Source organism: Nomascus leucogenys, chromosome 13 (genome assembly GCF_006542625.1).
Source record: "Nomascus leucogenys isolate Asia chromosome 13, Asia_NLE_v1, whole genome shotgun sequence".
Classification (NCBI taxonomy): domain Eukaryota; kingdom Metazoa; phylum Chordata; class Mammalia; order Primates; family Hylobatidae; genus Nomascus; species Nomascus leucogenys.
Window position 1 is genome coordinate 63,585,801 of NC_044393.1, and position 23,400 is coordinate 63,609,200.

The 23,400-nt window shown below is 34.4% G+C and overlaps 1 protein-coding gene across 2 annotated transcripts in view; it reads left to right on the top strand.

Moving 5' to 3' along the window:
• Positions 1–23,400, top strand: part of FOXP2 (forkhead box P2) — a 405,995-nt gene that overhangs the window by 276,038 nt on the left and 106,557 nt on the right. The window contains exon 4 of one of the 2 annotated variants that reach the window (XM_030826322.1): positions 6,626–6,700. The exons of the other annotated variant lie outside the window; for it this stretch is intronic. Coding sequence (XP_030682182.1) covers positions 6,626–6,700 — 75 coding nt within the window. The remainder of the gene's footprint in view (positions 1–6,625; positions 6,701–23,400) is intronic. 2 annotated transcript variants of the gene reach the window in all.

The following is a 23,400-nucleotide window of genomic DNA, read 5'->3' on the forward strand; positions in this document are numbered from 1 at the left end:
ACTACTACCAAAACTATCACATATTGTAGGCATAATCCTAAACCTTTTGCATTCTCCCTTTCTTTTCTCTCACCTCTTTTTCCCAAGTAATGAATTCCTACTCATTTCTTGGGAGCCAGCTAGAAAATGCCTTCTTTCAATATGGTCAAACTGTACTTTTTATGTCTTCAACAATGTATTTCTCTAATACAGGGGCTTTAAAACTTAGGATCCATGGATAGAATTCAGGAGGTTTATGAACTTGAATGGAAGAAAAAGTATTCTCATTTTTATTCCCAATTAAAAGTCAACATATTCTTCTATTAGGAATGTAGGCAACACACCATAGAATTGTTAGCAGTATCTGTGACATTGTCAGCGATAGAAATTATAAAAATATTCCTATCTCATCACAGTTGATAAAAAATATCTAGAAATATGGCCAGGTATAGTAGCTCATACCTATAATCTCAGCAATTTGGGAGGCCGAGGTGGGAGGATCACTTGAGCCCAGGAGTTCAATACCAGCCTGGAGTATATAGTGAGACCCTATCTCTACAAAAATCAAAGAAAATTAGGTGAGCATGGTGGTATGCACTTGTAGTCCCAGCTACTCAGGAGACTGAGGTGGGAGGATTACTTGAGCCTAGGTGGTGGATGCTGCCCTGAGCCAAAATTGCTCCACTGCACTCCAGCCTTGGCAACAGAGCAAGGCCCTGTCCAAAAAAAAAATCTAGAAATGTTATTTGTGCCCGTTACTCAAAATTGTAGTGGTTGTTATATCTTATTATTTAATTCATTATATCTTATTATTTAATTCATTAATAAACATTAATATTCCACAAATGTAGCTTTTTAAATATTTTGAGAACTGAATCTCAATATAATTCTCTTTTTTCTAATGCCTTATTTTATTGTATGCAACCAGTTTTTTTTTTTTTTTCTGAGAAGGCTGTTCTAGATTTTATCAGATTGCCAAAGAGGTTCAGATACAAAAAAAAAAAAAAAAAAAAAAAATCAGGAGTCCATGCAAATGGCACTTATGTTGTTGTATCCTGATTTACAAGACTGTTTTTTCTTTCTGCTCTGCTTTGGATGGAGGGACCATTTTCATTCACCTTTATAGCCACATGGCTAATATAGTTTATAGCTCGTAGTAGGTACTGAAAAGTGTTGACTAAATGAATAATTGACTAAAATAAGGAAAAAAATACCTGTCATGCAAATATCCTGAACGGAGGGCAATATTTCTCAAAGTATGATCATAGACCTTCTAAACCACAATAATCAAGATGGTTGTTAAAATTCATATCCCTGGACACTACACCAGATCTTTTGAATCTGAATCTCTCGGAAAGTAGCCTGGAATACGCAATCATAACAAGCTTCTCCAAAGATTATTTTACATGCTTAAGTTTGGGAACCTGTATAGTCAGATATGTGATACACAGTAGCCTCCAAATAAGTAAATAAATAAAAGCATAACTTTTTACAAATAATTTTATCTCCCTGGACTTCCTTTCCTTCCTCAGTCCACACCACGATCCTCTCAATGTTGTACAGGTTTCGGAGTCTGTGTCACAAAAGAAAGTAAGACAAGGCTAACTACATCAGAATAAAGAATGAAAATTTTTTAAACATGCACTTACTTAGATTTGGTCCTCCGAGATATGTAATCTCTGGTTCTTGTTGACTGACTCCGAACAAGAGAACAACTTCTGTGATCCACTTGTCTTGTGGAATACTCAAAACAGTTTTCAAGTACAATTTCTCTTTTCTTCATCTTCTCTGTCTGACCTAGGCAATTTAAAATTTGTTTTTCAGAAATGGACTGGAGAAGGATGAAGTTGTATGAATTTGCAAAGCTAAAATGTGTTATCCTGGTACAACCCAATAGCTACATTGTCCCTGGGACAGTTTCCATCAGATATGATGGATGTCCTAAAAACAAGCCATCAAATCAGCAAACACAACAAAACAGTTGGAGGGGCAGAAAGGCAAATCAACCATTCATTTTTGTTATTGTTTTAAAGTTTGATTTGTTTTATAACACGTGAAGAATGTTCATACTTCTTGACTAGCTGAACATTGATGTTTTCATTTTTGCACTTTTAAAATGTAGACCACTCCTATAGCTTGGATATTTTCCCTCCAAATCTCATGTTGAAATTTGACCACCCAGTGTTGGAGGTGGGGCCTCACGGGAGGTGTTTGGGTCATGAGAATGGATTCCTCATGAATGTCTTAGTGCCATCCTTGTGATGGTGAGTGATCTCTCACACTATTAGTTCCCACAGAGCTGGTTGTAAAAAAGAGTCTGGTAGCTCCTTCACTCTTGTTTCCTCTCTCACCACGTGATTTCTACACACGTGTTTCCCCTTCCCCTTCTGCTATGAGTGGAAGCCACTTGAGGCCCTCACCAGATGCAGATGCCATCACCGTGCTTCTTGTACAGCACGCAGAAGTATAAGCCAAATAAACCTCTTTTCTTTATAAATTACTCAGCCTCATGTATTCCTTTATAGCAACATAAATGGACTAAGACAACCACTATTCCATTCAGATATTATTTTATCCTAAATATTATAAGACACTAAAGTTTTAAACATGTTAAAGAAAAATTTGAGGGTCCTTTCAACCAACCTCAAGAAACAAATTATATGAAATAATTTAAAATATTTTCATTTATTAGGAAGGATCAATATATAATATTAATACCATGTGTATATTATATATTTTTCTATGAAAATTACACTTCATCAACTTTGCAAAAAATATTATTTTTCTTACAAGTCATTTCACCTTATCACTAAATATGAACACACCCATATTAACTTCTTGCTTTGCTGTACCAGGTTTCTAAAAGGAAAAAATATTTCTTTACTCATATAGGAGAGTCTTTAGTATGTATCATGAAGTCTACTGATAGGTTGAAGACAGATACAATGTCTTGGGAGTTTTTGCAACCTTTATAATACGTAATAGCATTTTATACGTATTAGAAACAATAATTCTTTTTATCTGAAAATTGAGTACTATTTTGAAGCAATAATGACGGCTAACAAATAATAAGTATATAGCTAATAAATGTTAAGTATATGGGTATCAGCACTGTTCTAATTACTTTACAATTGAACATATTTAATGACCCTATGATGATGTTACTTATTATCCACAGTCTAGAAAGAGAGGACAGGAGAAGCTAAGTATTTTGCTCAAGGTCACACCACTAGTAAGTGTACGATCTGAAGCTCAGCAGACTATCTCCAGAGCCAGCATTCTTATGTTCAGCACTAAATGACTTACTCTTTATTGTTTTAAAAGAAAAATTACGATGATTCACATTTAATTGAAGAATAGATTCCTTCTGAAGTTAATGTTGAAAGTCCATTCCAGTACATTGTCTGGCCCTTTCACTGTTAAAAGGGTCTTTGGTGCTTATTTGAAACAGATGCAAACACTTAAAATATCCGTTCACATTGTGTTTCCCTGTGATTTGCTGGAGTTATGTCAGGTTGCCTCCAGGAGATCCATTTCTAAGTGACTGTCTGATTTTATTTGTCTTGCTACTTCTTTACAAACCTGCAGCTTCATGGGTCTGTTAAAGCATGGTTGATCAGAGTTTTATTGCACCTCTTACCAGCATTCTGTCTCTGCCTGTCATAGAAAGCTTTAGGGAAGCCATGAGAAGAAACTGGGTGGGGTTTTCAAAGCACAATTTCTTCAGCCAAGCCTGTTGGCAAGATATGATGATGGGCTAATGATAGTGCAAAGTTTATTCTCACATGCTTTTAATTGTAGAAACTATTGAGAGTTACTTAAAAGCAATTGCCTTTCAATAGATTATTTTACTTCTAAGTTATTGTTCTTTGGTAAAGTTTAGATTAATTTGACTTTCTCTTTTCACAAATTTTGCCTTTTAACTCTTTATTTTTATTGATTGTTTAACTGTTATGTTTCATAATTTTTCATGCAGAGTTACAGGGACAGAGAAATGTCACTATGAGCCCTCAGTGTCGGGGGCAGTTCTATGTCTCTTGTTCCTATGGATAGATTAATGACAGTATCATTTTAATATGCTTTATTTCTCTCTATGATAGCAGGAATGATTTGATAGGAGTGTTTTGGTTAGTCAGTGTTTCTGGTTGATAAAAATAAGATATATCGTAGATTTTAGGGAATCGAAAAATAATGAGTATATACTGTGTACCAATCAAAATATATCATTGTTGATTAATCAAAAGGTTCTTCATTGTCTTGTGTTTCTTTGGGGGTGGGGGGGTTGTTTTGTTTTGTTTTTGTTTGTTTGTTTTGTTAAGGTTATCCTTTTGTTAAAATTTGGAAAATATTTGAGATAGTAACTAAAGAAGATATGTTTGAAACATGGTTAGGTTTACGAAATGATGTCTCTGAGTCAGCTGAGCTAAAAATGGGGAACATTCTCACGGTGAAGCCTCAGGCAGCTTCCATCCCAAAGCTACAAAACTAGATGAATTCTAATGAAAACCTCTTTTTTAATGAAATCATTCTAATATTTTGGCACCTGTAGCCCTTAAATTACCACTTAAGGGATGGTTACGTTGAAGGGATCAGTACCATTAACTGTATGCTTTTATTCCATAGTATTTTTGTTTATTTTTATTGCTGTACTTGTACATTATCTCAATATTTCCTGTTTATGTACTCCTCCAGGAGTGAGACTTACTCTCTGTATCATCCCTTCTGACCTGACTGGGATGACAAAACTCCAGGATCCCAACATGTTTTGTTAATGCTGGAGACACAAATTATGATATTTTATTTAACTTAAGTGTTCGTGAAAGAATTTAAGGTGATGTTGCTTATTTATAGAGTTTAATTTTCAGTATTAAATATAAACAGTGTCATGGCAGATTTGGAGTTATTGTGACAATCACTTATTTTTTATGTAAATGAGTGTCTATCTGTGGGCTTTATTAGTGTTAGTCTGGTTTATTGTTATGGTATGGAATAGCATTTCATTTTTTAAGGATACTTATGACCTTGTTAAATAGCAGTCCAAAAATCATGTGGCTTGTTTTGATTTTAACCAAAGTTACAGCTGCCTAGCTGTAAAGCAGTCAGTTTCTCTTATTATGACTAGTTCTTCAACTTGTACTGTTTTAAATTGCCTGCAATTAGCATATTTCAACCTTATTTTTAGGTTTAAATTGCAGTGTGAGAGTGTACTCTCCTCTTAGCTAATTAGTGCTATCAAGGAACAGTAGGTTACCTCATTAGTACCATGTGCATTTAATTAAAGAAGAGAAAATTGGAGTTAACTTCATAGGTAATATTTTCACAGAGTGCTACAATGCCAACACCTTCAATTGGAGTCACACCCCTGTGTATCTAATTATGCACTGGTGCCAAATAAGGTTAGCAAGAGTAGCACACGGCAGTTGACAAAATAATTTAGATGAAAATGTATTTGTTGAATTCTGACAGCAAAATATAACTTGAACATTTTCCCCCCAGTCTTCATCTGCTAGCATCAAGTGACATACTTCTTCCTAAGAAACAGAGGAAAAGGATATTTTGGAAGCCATTTTTCCTGTTTGAATTAATGTTGCTCTTATCTTCAAGAAAATGGCATGTAGTCGTGTAAAGCATATACAATCCATTTCTTAAACAGAACCTCTGAACTTCATAGATGCATTTGAAAAGAATTATTTATAAGATGTAATATTTACATGCATCAAACCACTACAAATACTCCCTGACATCCTTAACACATCCGTCCTTGCTTTTCTTCTTTTCTGGTATAGTTATAATTTCCCTTGTGTATCTTATGAATGGGGATCATCCTTTCATATCATACATGAAGTCTAAGGATGTGTTGTCACATGGTCTATTCAAATGCAGTGTAATCCTTTTGCCCTTCAGACAAAATCTTTGAAATGTCTAATGCTACTTAGGTAAAAAATGACATTCCATGTCATTTATCAATAAATAATCACTTTGCTTTTACAGATAAAAATGCAAACTATACATTTGAGTATATAGAGTAGTTTTCAATGCAAATGGTACAATTCAACAGGTTTTAACAGATATTATGGAGGTTGGTTGCACAGTCTTAGATACATTTTAGTGGCAATAATTTTTATATAATAATGCATAACCACAGCAGTTCATTTAAAGAAATTATTGTGATTGTTCTCACATGACATAGTAGGACAGGATTTAGGTTCATTTGTGCTGGTTACAATTGATTACAAGTCAGAGGTTAGCTTTTTCAAAATTAGAGATGATTACATTTTAAGAACAAATAACATCCCATAAACCAAAATTGCAGTGCCATTTAAATATATAGGAGTATTTATGATTCTTAGCTTACAAGTGGGAAGTAAGGTTCCTACAGCAGTATCATGGTACAAAATGAGTGGATTTTTTGGTTATGGGTTAATTTATTATGATCCAAATACTCAACTTCCCATCTGCCAAATTATTTCTATTTTTAAAATCTATACTAGTTAACTGTGAGACAATGATGGAATATTCTTCCCTATTTTGACCTACCAAGATAATAGTCCCAAGAAATGATTTTTTAAAATGATAATGTACGTTATTAGCATAAACCTTGAGATTGAAAAAAAAGCCAACTCCTGATTCTCTTTGTTTAACCTAGGAATTGCTTCCAGAAACAAAATTATGTATCTGTGGCCACTCTTCTGGTGATGGGCATCCTCACAACACATTTGCAGTAAGTTACACTGGGCAACTAGAAATTCAGCTACTAAGCACAAGGCCATGGACCCAGTCCCACTAAATAGATTATATGTGATTCTCTATAGCCAATCCCTTCCATTGGTGCAGATAATCAAGATACGACTAATGTTAAGATACAGATGTAATTAGTTGATTTTCTCTTGCTTCTTTTGTTCTCAATTCATTTATGTTTCACTAGATATACAGTTCACAGTTTCTGTGAGTTTACTACCTTAAATATATAAAGGCTTTAACACCACTACTCTTTTTTTGAACTTTTAGGTATAATTTGATGAGGGAGTGTTGATATGCAGAAAATAAATGGACATAGATAATGGGTTGATTTCAACACATATTTTAGAACAAAATTGCTGTTCCATGTTCTTCAAGTTGTCATATAAATATACCAAGGCCTTTTAAACATATTCTGCCGCTAGAGTGTAACTTGTCACTTTGGACTGTAATATTTGGTGAAAATTGCTTATGTGGCCCAATTCACATACCAGTTATCCTTGGAAATGGATAGTAATCCTCAAGTCTCCATTCAAGAATTTTTAAATAAAGCAACTTCATGTTTCTATTCAGCATAGATTCTACCTGTATTCTTAAGAAATCTTGAAATATATAAGTCATGTATTTTCACATATAGTCAGCCCTTCACATTCATGGGTTCTGTATCTGGATTCAACCAACCACAGATCCAAAATATTTGGGGAAAAAATGGATGGTTGCATCTGTACTGAAAATGTTCATACATTTTTCTTCCTTATCATTATTCCTCAAAGAAAACAGTGTAACAACTATTTATACAGCATTTATTTTACATTAAGTATTATAAGTGAGCTAGAGATGATTTAAAGTATACAGGAGGATGTGCATAGGTTATATGTAAATAGTACATCATTTTATATAAAGGACTTGAGCAATTATGGATTTTGGTATCTATGTGTGTCCAATCCCCTACACATACCAAAGGACTACTATACACAACTTTTGCTTGTTTACTTAACTGATTTATTTATTTAGGCTCAATGGGCTAGAGTATTTCTAAATTGACTCAGCCAAAATTTATTTACTTTTTACTACTCTATACATAATATTTCCTAATTATAATTGGCAAACAACAACAAAATTAATACTCATATACAATCAATGTCTTCCTGAATGAAGAAGAAATATCTAATTTCATACTTTGGTTAGAAGGACAGAAAATGTTTTCAATAAAAATAGTGTCAAATGAATGAAAGCATATTTATGGAAAATATGAAACTTTTAAAAATGTTAGTTGCAATACAAACATAAACTCAAAAGTGGAAACAGCAATAACATATCCTATTCTATAGAAATAGTGAATGTCAAAAAAAAAAAAAAGAAATAGTGAATGTCAAGGATGGGTAATAAATGTTATATATACTGGCTTCAGAGAGACCTGAAATTACCTGGTTTGTGGTCTCATTCACTTTAATCCTATAGTATTTGGTCCCCCTATGCTTTTTTGTAATAACATTTGAAAGAAAAATAGCAAAAACTTAAAAATTGTGGTAAGTTTTGCTGATATGATGTAATTAAGTTTATGTGAAAGATTAAAATAATCTTAATTTCCAAGTATTCTCTGTATATTTTAAAGGAAGATAAATTTTAGGTAAACATTAAGTGCAATTATATACTTTAACTTAATAAAGAAAATTAACTTAAAATTACTTTTAAAAATAGTGCACTAAAAATGGGACAGTTTTCCTAATTAGTAACACTTTTTCCTAAAATAATCCCAATGGAAAAATTGTTTTCATTAGACTGAAGAGTGAGCTGGCTTAACTGCTAATAGTGTTTGCTCTTTATCTAAAACTACTTCTACCATTTAAAACAAATCTCTATTCTACTGATGAGAGAAAAGAAATCTATAGCATCAGATCTTTATGTTTTCACTGACATATTTTCAGAATGAAAATGAGACATGGAGAAGTGAAATGATTCACCAGAGGCCATGTAATTTCTCAATGGTAAGGCTCAATTTGTTGCCCTAGTTTGTGATGACCAGTGTATTGGTCTTTCCAAAAGTATCCCAAATTGTTCCTGGCTGCTTTGAATGCAGTGTTGAGTAGAAGTCTGAGGTTCTTCCATGTGTCTGAGACTGCATCTCATCTTTCAGATAGAAAGAACACCAGGATGAGTTAGTGAAGTCTGGTATGGCTGGTGGGGAAGGAGGAGCATAGCAGTGCATTTGCCATCAGATCTTTGCCGTCTCCATAGTGTGCTAATTTCATACTTCATATTGGTTATTGAGTGACTTTACAAATGGGGCTTCTTGGCTTCACAAGGGAAATATTACTTAAATAATATTAACTGCTTATTTTCCTTTATTGATTACCTTATATATAAACTTCAACATGCTAAAATGGCTATATAATGTGATTTAAAATCAATACACTAACCAGAAAAAATACTATATTATTCATAGTTGACAATTGCTATGTGATGGACATGGTTCTCTTTTAGTATTCATTGCATTTATAAGTACCAATATGCCACAGTGGTAGTCTGGAACACCGTAAGAGTACTGGTGGGCTAAAAGGAAGAAAGAGGTCAAAAAGATAGATGGGGTACTTAAAGCCTGCCATATTTTTTCATCACTATGTAACTGACATTTATAATAGATTGTGAATTATCACAATAGTTTGCAAATTTTAAGAGACCCTACATAATGCCTATCAAAGGTTAATCTAATGTCACACGTATTATTTCCATGGTTGATCAGCCTTCACACACACACATACAAGCCAAAATTTTCAAGCACGTGTTCCAAATTGGTGGATTAATTTTTACTCTTCCTATCACACCCAATTCACTTAAAAAATAAAAATCTCTTAAGTTTATTAACAAGCCTAAAGTAAAGTGCCAAAAATTGCAGGGAGAGAAAACCACTTACATTACCAAATGAAGGTTAAAGCCCAAATTATCTCAAGGAAATAATAGTACATATTTAATATTAAACAGGGATCAAAAGCTCTTCATCATACCATCCTTTTTCAGATATAATTGTATCAATTTACTAGCAAAACGTGCAATAAAAATATATTTTCATAGGGTTTTTTCTGGTGTCTTGGCTTATTGAGAACCATCAAACATTGGCCATCCCCTGAGTATTGTACCTCTCTATTATCACATTGTTGAACAGTAGTGATATTTTAATGTACTCACTAATAAATTATATTTAATGTGCCTCTATCAATTCATTGCAATACTGGGCAGTAATTGTATGCACTTATCTTTATGTGAAAATTGTGATTCTAAATTTTATCCACTTGCTGTATTTAAAGAAATATTTGGGCTCCTTCTATTGTATATTCACTATTCTAAGAGTAACAATATAACGTCCTTATTATAACTTTGAATTTAATAGATAAAAAGGCATTAATTTCTGGCTTTAAGAAACGAGGGTATCAGAGTAAGAGAGCTTCATTGTTAGAGAATACTTTTCAATGCTTGCTTTTCACATTCAGTTTTTTCAAATAGTGTCTAGTTTAATCTGAAAAAAAACTTCACTTATTTTACTTTTCTTTCAAACTTTGGTACTAAGATACATGCCTTTCTTTTTTTCTGATTTATCAAACAGCTTTACAAATGAGTAACTCTGCCAAGATTCTAAATTTCACAATCTTTGGCGTCCTTACAAGATAGTAACCCAAGTTCATTCACTACTCTCTAACTATACCCTGTTGGCACCTCATCTGCCTGAATGACCTCATTAACACCTATCTGCAAGTAATCTTATTGTTAGTCTTGCCTACAGGTTTTTACACCTAAGTGAATACTGTTTTACATAGGATTCTGCCAGTTAGTTCTAACTGTGAAGGCAATTATGTGGAATGCTTAGGGTCTTTGTCTTTGGCTCTTACTTTTAAAACCTTTAGCATTGAGCCAGATGAATCTTTTGATGAACAAAATGTCTTGTACCTATAATCTGAAAATGAAACTTGCCTAGCCTTGGTATAACTGCTTTATTTTCCATTCAAATTAAATTACATTGGCCACATTTGATCTTTCTCCCTACAGGTCTTTACTATGGTTATCTCCTGAATGGTTCATTTTTAATGGGGATGCTGGATTGGAAGAAATAAGAAAACAGGGATAGTGACGCTTTTTAAAATATCTTTCTATTCGTGTTCCAAATTCATCTCTCTCTTGAGGCTTTACATAAATCCTACACACCACCAAATAATCCACCCTCTACAGTCAGCTTTGTGGTTTGATAATTGGGCCAGTTTCTTAACTTTGCTTTGCTTCACGTTCTCAGTCTCTAAAATTATAACAATACTACATACCTCATAAGGTGGTAATGGGAATTAAATATGATAACCCTAAAAAGTACTTACCATGATGACTAACACATAGTAAACATTGCAATAGATGTTGAGTCAGTATCTGTAATAACATCAATATACTCTTGCTTGGACGAAAGAGTCAATTCTGTTGGATGTAAATTTAAGTGTATTTTTGACATTAACACTAAAAGGGGCATTGGACATTGTACCTTGGGTCATGGCCAAGACAGATGGCAGTGTTACCCACTGAGAGGAGTCTTTATATTAATCGATTTAAGTTGAATACTGACTTGTTCACTCACACAAAAAATAGTGTTATCTAAATGCTTTCTGACTTGTTAAATGGAAGACAGCTAAGTGGAAGAGACAGAACTCTTCCTCACCAGACCTAAATGACGCCTGGCAGCCAAGAAGAATCGTGGCTAAAATACGTAAGGAAAAGTGATTGTCCCCCAATTGTCTGTATCCAGCTAGAGCACATGAAGATACAAAGTTAGGAAATGCATGCGGCAATGTTGAATTACCTCCACTTTTTTCTTCCTTCCTACATTATAAACATATTAGCAGAGAGTAACCTGAAGTTAAAGATAAATTACTACTTATCAGTGTTGACAGTTTTAACTAACATGCTGAAAACAATTAACCAAGGATAATGTTGCAGTAATTTTTTTCACAGTACCCTTTTTATAAAAGCTATTTACAGTATTTAACTCTTTGCATTTGTATAAAGATGTGTGGTGTACACTTGAATTCTTTGTTTTACTGTGTTTATTTTTGAGTTTCTATTGATTATTATGATGGTATTCATACTATGGCCCTTCAGTAAGAAATAAACTTAAGATAATGAAATGTTTCAAACACTTACGTTATAGATTATTTTGTTAATGCCATAAAGATATAATATAGTGACCATGTTTAGGGTTACTGTTAAAAACATTCCAGATGCTGTATCCATCTGAAACAGAATACAGGTTTTTGTTTTTAAAGCCTTGGCTGACGTTTGTATGCAATTTCTTGATTAATCTTTTTTTCTACTGTAATTCAACATATTTAGTAATTATCTTTACACACCCCTCTCAGCTGGAATGTAAGCTCCCTGAGCTCAGTTTGTTCTAGAAACCTCTCCTGAGTGGTTGCCCCTCACCTTCTATTTCATTGTAATATTTGAGATTGCCAAGAATATTCTTGATGTTGGTTCCAAGAAGGACCAGTAGCAGACATTTTTCAATGGAGGATCCTCTTTGAAATTTATAATGAATAATTTGCTCCCCTTGATTCACCAAAGCATTAGTGTGGCAGAAATTGGGGGCTGATGAAAGGATTATTTATTTAGTTAGTGGTTTTGTTGTTGTTAATATATTTTTCATCAAATAAATTGATACACACACTAGAATATGTATGTGGCAATAATATTCATTTATGGTGCTTATTAGGACAGACTGTATTTTGCATTTTAAAGTTATTCGTAATGAGCTATTAGTGATAGTCTCTACAAATATGACATATAATTGGCATTAACTTCTAACAGTTTGCTCTATAGTTTTTGCGTATTTCTAAACATCACTTAAGAAAATATGTATTCTGTATTTATTGTTTGTCTTTCTGTTCCCTGTCTATTTCCACATCATCTTATTTTAGCATAATTGAAAGTTGTAGAAAATGCTTTGTCATTTTAGTGTATAAATTTTCAGAATTGTGCTCATACACATACAAACATACATCATACATACACATATCTAAGCAATTATATAAAAGAGTGTGCATGTGTCTTTATTCAATTCTATGTGCAGTTGCTTATTCTTTCTTATTGAAGTTACATGTTTTAGATTTGTAATTTTCATTAGGTGAATGAATTGTTTGTTATGCATAGGATTAAAAAGTTATGGAACCATATGTTTATAACTGGCATAGTTTATGCAGTACTGTATTTACTTAAAAATATTTCTAAATAACTGGATCTTGAAAATATAAATTTCACTACATAGGATGTCAGGTTAAGCAGCATAGGACTTCCACTGACATTAAAACTTAAACCTGAAAAAAAACAACAACAAAACTTAAACCTGAAACTACATGCTGTACTTTAACAATGGCGTTCAGAAAGCCTACTATCACTGGAGTTTTGTTATGCTATAATAACTTTATGCATCAGACAATATAGATGAAATTGCACTTGTTTACTTTCAAATAATCCTATTATCATAACGATGTTTTATGCAAGTAGATTCATACTGTTAATCAGATAAAGTCTTATACCAAGTTAGAGAATTCAAAAATTGAACTTTTAAAATACTTAGCATCAAGAACAGTTTGTAATGCTCAGGCTTTCACAATCATGCTCCTTAGCTCCTTTCCATGAAGTCATGATTTCTTTTCTACCAGACTTCCTCCTGATCTCTCTTAAGAGAGATATTGTGGGCCGGGCGCGGTGACTCAAGCCTGTAATCCCAGCACTTTGGGAGACTGAGGCGGGCGGATCACGAGGTCAGGAGATCGAGACCACGGTGAAACCCTGTCTCTACTAAAAATACAAAAAAATTAGCCGGGCGCGGTGGCGGGCGCCTGTAGTCCCAGCTACTCAGGAGGCTGAGGCAAGAGAATGGCGTGAACCCGGGAGGCGGAGCTTGCAGTGAGCCGAGATTGCGCCACTGCACTCCAGCCTGGGAGACAGAGCGAGACTCCGTCTCAAAAAAAAAAAAAAAAAAAGAGAGATATTGTGAGATATTTTACAATATTGGAAGAAACCATCTACTCTTCAGATCCAGAATACCAGTTATAACATTATACTTCAGACTACATATGTTATATATTTAATATTTTATGAGTAATGCTTTTAGAATTTTATATGTAGAATATTTAGTCTGGCATACAACAGACAATATAGAATGAGAGTAAGAAACTTCATCTTAAGAGATTATAATAAAGGGGAGGCATCAAGCAAACATCTCAGAGATAAATTCTCATTATATTAAGCATAATTCATAAATTCACAGAGAGTTGTGCAATTGTAGAGAGAAACTTACCAAAATGATGTCCTCAGAATAGAATAAACAACGTTGAAAGTTTAGGAATTCAGTATTTCTAGAGTATCGTATACATATACCTAAAGAACATTTTCTGGTGCATAGATCATTAATACAAAATTAAGATAGACAATTAATATGAATAATAAATGTACTGTTGTTTTATCCTTATTTCCTTCCCTATCCTTGTTGCCTGTAAGTTGTAGGTATAAGAGATTATGTCTCTTAAACTCTTTTATATTGAGGCTGGAAAACATACTTTTTGCGTATCTGCTCTTTTCTCCTTTTATATTACCTGAGTAGATACCGCTATTTTGGAAGGGTTGTGCCCTCTTGCTACATTGCCAGATTGCCAAAATTCAAAGGAAGGGATGTCTGCTTAACATCTATTTTCATCCTATATGGACTGATAGTGTATTATAGCTAAAAGGGGCCTTATAGTTCATCTAATTCAACTCTTTTATTTTCAATTGAAAAAAAGTGTTAAAGAATCAAAGCGACTTCCTTAATATCTCCCCATTATTAATTGAATTCAGCAGGGAGCTACTGATGATCTGATAGTCCTTTAGTCTTGACTCATGGTTCATATGTATTAATTTTGCCAGGCCATTTATTTTAGTTTTAATTCTATGTATCTGTCAAATAAGGAAATCACTCTGTTTTTCCAAATGTTACTAATCACATTTACCTATGAAAAAGCTTTAAAAACCAGATGGATATTATGATCACTTTTAAAATTACCATTCATATAACTTGACTACATGTGGTTTGTTGAGGACACTTTTAAGGTCTCAATCAGATCTATGACATTGTTTTATTTATAGGTCAAGGTTTTAGAAAAGGAAAATTTAAGGTTCCTCAGTGATTTCCTCATAAATGTTTTAAAGTGAATTGTGAAATTCCAGACTGTAGATTTATTGCTTATGTTCTTTTATTAGGACTTCAGCTAGGAGAAAAAGGACACTTAAAAAACATATATAAGGCAATAGAAATTTAGTTTCTAATTGTTAAAAGAATAAGCCTAATGGTTACCAAGCCTTAATCCTTTACATTTTCTCTTTATTTAGACTATACATTCAAGAAGGATCAATTGCTTTATAGAAAGGACCAAAATCTGAGAGTTTCGCAGGCTTTTCCAGTTGTGTGTTTACTATGTGTCAGATAAATATGTATTAACAATTAAAAATAAGTGGTTAGTGGATCTGTTGTGCCATCCTGATCTTGAAATGCTAAGAAAAGGAGATAAGACAATACTTTTAAGTCTGATATTTAAATATTGGACACTCAATATATAAAGCCCAGGATAGATACTTGGATTGACCAGGTAAAGATACTAAGTTCATAACATAAAATTTTTATCCCATAAAATATATTCATAGCACTAGTGATAGAAATGGGTACAGGGGTTACAGAATTCTTTGGAGAAATTGTGATTCTAGATCAGTCCTAGATAAGTATCTGGGACCTGTCAATTCTACTGTTGTTAATTAGCACATACAGTTTTGTTACTGTGACTGTCTCCCACCCCAAACTGGGCTCTTTTCTTTCCCTACCTTCTGCTTCTGTTCTCAGACATACCATATTCCATTTTTTTTTTCTGTTCCCCTGTAGCCTGTTTCCTTTTCTTCCTTGTGTATCAACTTCTACTGGTTATGCAAGCCCCAACTCAGTTACTGTTGCACATGAATGCTTTTTCACCAACACAGTTCACACGGATTAATTCCTTTTTTAATATTGTGTATCGTACTTGTCTAACTCACACTTTTGGAATTATTCTTACATAGCTCCCTTGATAATTCCATTCAACACATATTCACTGAGCATATACTATGGATAACTCATGTTGCTAAGCAGCATTTTCAGTGAAATGTCTGAGTTATCACCTATATTTGAGAAATTTAGTTTATGAAAATGGGAAATACATAATTTAGGACTCAAAAATCTATGCACTCTAAAGAGAGATTCAATCATTGTACTGAGGAATTAAAAACAAGTAGTTAGGAGAGGTTTATTTGAGGTAAAGTTTAAAAAAAATCTTATTGGCATATGTAGCCTCTTATTGTATGGGCTAATGCCAGAATTTGAAGTTTTAAGTGCCTTTTTAAAAGGACCTTAAATATTCTGTAAGATTTTGAGTAAGGAAGTGGATGTAACATAACTAGACCATCCTACTTAAGATATCCTTAGAGCAATAGAAAGCAGTCACTGCAATGAGAAAAAATATTGGAGTCTATGTGTCCAATTAGGGTGTGTTATCAGAAAAACCAATCATCATCATCTTAACTAGGGGAAGGACAGGAGAAGGAAATAAGACAGATTTAAGAAAGAAGTCCGGGCACGGTGGCTCATGCCTGTAATCCCAGCACTTTGGGAGGCTGAGGAGGGTGGATCACCTGAGGTCAGGAGTTCAAGACAAGCCTGACCAACATGGTGAAACCCCATCTCTACTAAAAATACAAAAATTAGCTGGGTGTGATGGCATGTTCCAGTAGTCCCAGCTACTTGGGAGGCTGAGACAGGAGAATTGTTTGAACCCGGGAGGCAGAGGTTGCAGTGAGCTGAGATCACACCACCACTGCACTCCAGCCTGGGCAACAGAGTGAGACTCCGTCTCAAAACAAAAACAAAAACAAAACAAAACAAAACAAAACAAAAAACAAGAAAAGAATACAACAACTTGATTTTTAAAAGCATGTTGACAATTAGAAAAACAAGAAATTGAGATTTCTGTAATTGTATACCTGGTTATCTGTATTTGGCAGGTTGTGACCCTGGTGATACCTAAAACACAAAAACAGGTTTGACCATAGGCAGTAGGAAGTTGAAAGTGACAATCAGTTTTGTTTGAGAAGTGGGATATCTGTGTGTTCAGTAGGCAGTTAGCACTGAGTTGGAGATGATGCATTTTTGGAAGTCTCATATAATATACAGGAGACTAGAGTCCCATAATTTTTAAGGAGATCGTGAAGAGTAAGATAGCACAGAGAAGTCGCAAGACAAGACACTGGGTAAAGGAAGAATGAGCCAGCAAAGAATGTGAATCTATAGCAGTAGAGAACCAGGAGCCAGCAGTCAAGGGCCAATAGAAGATACACTCACATAAACACATGCACACACACACACACACACACACAAGCACATGGACAGATTGGATTCGTTGCTAGTATCTTCTTCCATTTATTTATTTATTTATTTATTTATTTAGAGATGCAGTCTGGCTCTGTCACCCAGGCTGGAGTGCAGTGGCACAGTCTCTGCTCACTGCAACCTCTGCCTCTTAGGCTTAAGCGATCCTCCCTCCTCAGCCTCCCCAGTAGTGGGCACCACAGGCACAAGCCACTACATCTGACTAATTATTGTATTTTTTGAAGAGATGGGGTTTCACCATTGCCCAGGCTGGTCTTGAACTCCTGGGCTTACAGACGTGAGCCACTGTGCCTGGCCATCTTCTTTATAATTAACACTTTTTTTTGTCAGATTAGTTTTAGGTTCACAGCAAAACTGAGACAAAGTTAGGGGTTTCTCCCATACCTCCTACACACATAGCCTCTCCTATTATAAACATCCCAACCAGAGTGGTATATTTTTACCACTGTTCAACCTATACTGACACATCATTATCTCCCTGAGTCCATAGATTACATTAGGGTTCACTCTTGGTGTTGTACATTCTATGGGTTTGGACAAATACATAATCACATGTATCCACCATTGTAGTATCATACACAGTTTTCACTGCCCTACAAATCCTTTGTGTTTTCCCTGTGTATTCCTTCCTCCCCTTAGTCCCTGGAAACCACTGGAAGAGATTTTTTTTAACCTAAGGGTGGTTAGCATTATTAAAGACTGAAATGTGGGTTTAAGACTTTGGATAAGACATAAAGAAAGTCATTACGTTTGGCAAGAGTGTTTTCAACAGAATATACCATAGAGCAGTGATTTGAATGGTCACCAAGAAAGAAGTACATAGAGATTACAAATCGTATACATTAGTCTTTCAGGAAAAATGCTGCTAAAGGGGAAAATGATAGAATGGTGGCTTAAGATGAAAGCAGAATTGAGAAAGATCTTGGTGGAGGGGAGACGTGGACAGTGGCGATGAAAAGATTAAAAATGCAAGAGGGAAAACAAAGTATTGAAACAAAGTCTGAAACATGATGGGAGGAGGGTGATGCCATTAAGGGAACAGAGAGAGCGCGGTGGCTCACGCTTGTAATCCCAGCACTTTGGGAGGCCGAGGCGGGCGGATCACGAGGTCAGGAGATCGAGACCACGGTGAAACCCTGTCTCTACTAAAAATACAAAAAAAAAAATTAGCCGGGCGTGGTGGCGGGCGCCTGTAGTCCCAGCTACTCGGAGAGGCTGAGGCAGGAGAATGGCGTGAACCCGGGAGGCGGAGCTTGCAGTGAGCCGAGATTGCGCCACTGCACTCCAGCCCGGGCGACAGAGCGAGACTCCGTCTCAAAAAAAAAAAAAAAAAAAAATTAAAAAAATAAAAAGAATAGAAACCCACTTTCATCTGAATTGGATAGAAATTTAAAGATGAGCAAACTCATAGTCAGACTGTTAACTCTTACATTATGTGTTGTCTGCTTATAGTTTGTGACTACCATTATGTCCTTCTCCCGCAGTGTCACAACACCTGAATTTGAGCTTTGATTATCACCTTTTAGGGATTCCTGCTTCTAGGACAAATCATGTAAAATAAGGAAAGGGTGTGCTTATTGCTGCTATAATTTTCTAGATGTGACAGCTTTACTCTCACCATATTTGTTATATTTGATGATATTATTAGCTAAGAGAATAACTGCTCATTAGAGTTAAAACTTAGCAACTATTTTCTCATAAAAGACTCTAATAATACAGTCACAATGTGAGTGTTCTTTCCTTTTCCTCAGAGTTGATGGATTAGCATAAATCTAAAGAACATAAATTATTTTATGAAACATTTAGATACATTAAGATTTTGAACTTTTTAAATAATTGGTTAATTTTTGGTAATTAATAAAATAAAGCTTTTCAAATTTTAGAAAAAACCTTTTAGTGAAAACAGATCATGTAACAGGAGAGAATTATATGCAGAAATATTATGATCGTTTCTTTTTTACTGTATTGTCAGTTTTAAACTTTTAGAGAAACCCAATAAACCAACCAATGAACCTGCCCTTAGACATATTTAACTACCTAAATCTGCCTTTAGCACTATGGATATACAGATATGCCAAGATAACATCTTTACACACAAAAACCTCTTTTCTTGCTGTTTATGAAATTGGAACTAAAGTGTAAGGAAAACAAAAATAAATAATGAAGAAATAAATAACAACAAAAGACACAAATAGGCACCTTGCTCTTGGAGTCCACAGTTGAAAAACTTTGCTTTGCCCGGGCGTGGTGGCTCATGCTGTAATCCCAGCACTTTGGGAGGCCAAGGCAGGCAGATCATTTGAGGTCAGGAGTTCGAGCAAGACCAGCCTAGCCAACATGGTGAAACCCGCCTCTACTAAAACCCAAAATTAGCTGGTCATGGTGGTTCACACCTGTAATCCCAGCTACTTAGGTGGCCGAGGCAAGAGAATCCCTTTAACCCGGAGATGGGAGTTGCAGTGAGCGGAGATCGCTCCACTGCACTCCAGCCTGGGCAACAGAGTAAACCTCTCTCAAAAAAAAAAAAAAAAGAAAAAAGAAAAGAAAAGCAAAAAACAAGAAACTTTTCTTTATCACTCCACTTTCACTGCATATTTGTCATTTCTGAGCCTCACGACTTTGTTTCTAACCACCTCCACCCAAGTTTTTTTTTGTACTGTGTCCAGATAATTGTCCAAAAGCTAACCCCTAGGCCTTACTATCAACATTTTCCCCTGTAAACTTGTACTGATCTACCTTTCTTAGAGAATGACCTGAAAAATATATTCATTCTAAGTTGATGACTGATAAGAATAAATTATTCCTTTCAGGAAAATAGTTGTCTGTTCACAGGTGGTATTTCTGCTTCACAGAGTAGACCTTAAACAGCAGAATTTCAGGAATTGGTGACTTTTGATTGAGAGTATATTCTGTCCAAATATTTCTGTGACTTCTGAGCAAATAGTTCCTACATCATTTTTACCGAAAATAATTCATTTTAACATGATAATCAGAATCCTTTCCCCACATTTTTTAAGTTACCAGCCATGCAAATTTGTTGTAGCTCTTCAAACTAATTTTTTTTCTCTTTTGCCCTTAACTAAAGTTTTGGTCAAAGTATCGAGTATATCAAATTTTATGAGGCAAAAATCACAGCATGTTCACTTTGGCAGAAGCCCACATACCCTTTGAGGTATTACAACTCTTTGCAATAATTTTCATTATACACATTTACACTATTTTTTTTATTGAGGAAAGTGAGCATAACTAAAAAATAAAATAATTTGTTTGGGGTCACATTTCAGTAAGTGATTGAGTCAAGATCCAAACTCAGGGCTGTCTGACTTTAAGATCTGACTTTTACATCACACCATCTATGGCATTTTTCTGATTTTTTTTATTACTCCGGTACAAACATCATTTGAAAGAAAGCTTTTCCCCTTACATTAGAACAATGCCTGACTATTTGAATGAACTTATCTGCCTTGAACACTTTGACTTTGCTTTTCTCCACCTCCCATAAACCAGTGATTTTCAGCTCCATCCACTGCAAACAAGCACACAAAAAGGATTTGACAGTTAATAGGCAATGTTCCAACACATGCTCTCAAAAACTTGACAATTTTTTAACATTCTGATCACAACTTCCTGTATTTCTCCTATTAGTTTACATTTCCTTATCTTTCTTGAACTAACACCTTACTTTCATTAAATTTTTTCTTCTATTTGTCAGTCTAAACACTTACTTGGCATTCTTTAGTCTATGCTACTTCTCTAAAATCTACCCTCTTTCTGTCAACTGTCTTGCTAACAGACTCTCAAAAATAATTAAATATTCACTCTGCCCTGAATATGTTCACTTCTTGCCCACCACCGTGGCTTTGCCCACTCAAGTCTCTCCTTCCTCTCTGCTCTGAAAGTGGTAGAGTTTGTGGAGTCCCTATCATGTCCTGGCTAAGGTATTTTTATCTTGCTACAGTAACATCTGTATGGATTGGAAAGTTCCTCCTTTTTTACTTTTCTTTGCTAGATTATTACATTGGGGGCATATTACTTCATTTTCTCATGCTACATAATGAAAATTCACACAAGTGTTTCTAGCACAATATCTGGCACATAGTGGGTACTTTAAAAAGCAATCTCTTTTTTATTTGCTTCCATGGAATTTTGTTTGCTTTTGTTATTCATAATGCTTAATCTAAACACCTCTTCATAGAATTAAAAATGAAGTATAGTTTTGAGTGAAACTGTAATGGTAAGCAATATTCAATTTTATTTTTCTTCCATGTCTCATCAAATGGTAGTTTATCCTTACTAACCAAGAAAAGTTTCTGAAGTATGTAAAGATTTTTGGAAATAGTGAGACATTAAGGAATGGATACAGTTTTTGTTAAGTTTGCTAGTCTTTACGTCAGCGTGCCCCAAACTTGGGGTAGCCATCAGGGTTACATTTTTCTGAGTCTCACCCCAACTTACAAATTTATTATTTTTGGTGAAAGGGTCAGGAAATCTGTATTTCTACCAAGAGCTCCTGGTGATTCTGATTATTAGTAAAAATTAGAAACCACTTATTCCAAAGCCTCTTTAAACAAAGTGTGTTCTATGGGCCAACCAAATCTCCTGGGAATATCTTAGAACTGCAGAATCTCAGTGGGGCCCCACCACACACCTACTGAATTACAGTCTGCATTTTAACAAGGTCTTCAGTTAATTTATGTTCATTAAAATTTAAGAAGCACTGTAGTAAATGCTACTATTAAAAAAAAAAGGCCACGCATGGTGGCTCATACCTGAATCCCAGCACTTTGGGAAGCCGAGGTGGGCGGATCACTGATGGCCAGGAGTTAAAGACCAGCCTGGCCAACATGATGAAACCCCGTCTCTACCAAAAATACAAAAGAATTAACCGGGTGTGGTGACATGCGCCTGTGGTCCCAGCTACTTGGGAGGCTGAAGTGGGAGAATCTCTTTAATTCAGGAGGCAGAGGTTGCAGTGAGCTGAGATTTTTTTTAACATGCTACAAGACAGTGTGCAAGTGCATTTATAATTTAAATAAATATTTAGGATCTTTATAATTTGCTCCAATGTTTAATGTAATTATTAAAAGTCTGAGGAGAACACGATTTTATGATTTTGTGTTTTCATGGTCTGTGAATATATTTAGCATAATTTTCAACTATGTGTTTGGTTGGTTGGTGTGTGTGTGTGTGTGTGTGTGTGTGTGTAGTGTGTAGACAAAACTGTCTGCACGAACCAATTCTTTTGGGTAAATTCAGTTTAAAAGCAAAATAATTCCAGTAATATAAGATTTTTGGAGTCTTGCCTGCAAAATACAACTAACTTGCTTGACCAAATTTTTCAGCTAGTTAACTCCTGAATATCAGATAGACACAATGATTGAACTAATTAAGAACTATACTATTAAGAACTTAATAGTATGAAGTTTAAAAAGAGTTTTATACATATTGGAGATTAAGTTTTATACTTAGTCTCTGATGGGTCTTGTCAAATGTCTCGATACTCCTTTTTATTTAAGGAATAAAGAGATTATTTGTGGGATGTAGGAAGGATGAATATTTACTGTAATGTGATTTATTGGAAGTATTTCAGTAATTTTACTCTTCTATTAAGGCTCCATTTATAAATACCTTATTATAATTTGTTAAATGACACTTTATGGAATGCTTGATGGCTTTAATTTATGCATTGAATATGCAAATGGATTTTAACAATATTTGCATCTTATAATATATTTAATAATCACTCGTAGTGTTGTTGCTGAACTATTTGCTTTTATTTAATTTTTACAAATTAAAAAAATTATTTTTAAAATAAATAAGGTGCTTTCAGATATTATATGAATTTAAGTTATTTCTGTTTCTTTATTCTGAAATGGTGATATTTTTCACTGGGTACATTTCCATCTTAACTGAGATTTTTATAGGGAGGTTTCCCTCAAAACAGTCATTTGAAATATATCAAGTTGTCAAGATTCCAAACAGTAGGTTTTTTTCCCTAATTAATACTTAAATATATTTTAAACAACATTGCTTACTGTAAATAATCTATTTTGATCTAGTAGAAAATTTCACGCTATTGCAATGCACTTATAAAAATGTACTTTGTACTAGTAAAGGTAGTTTTACTAACAAAGTACTACTAGTACTAGTGTTAGTAAAGCCAAATTAACCATTACTATTTAAAGCTGAGTTTCGTAGGTACT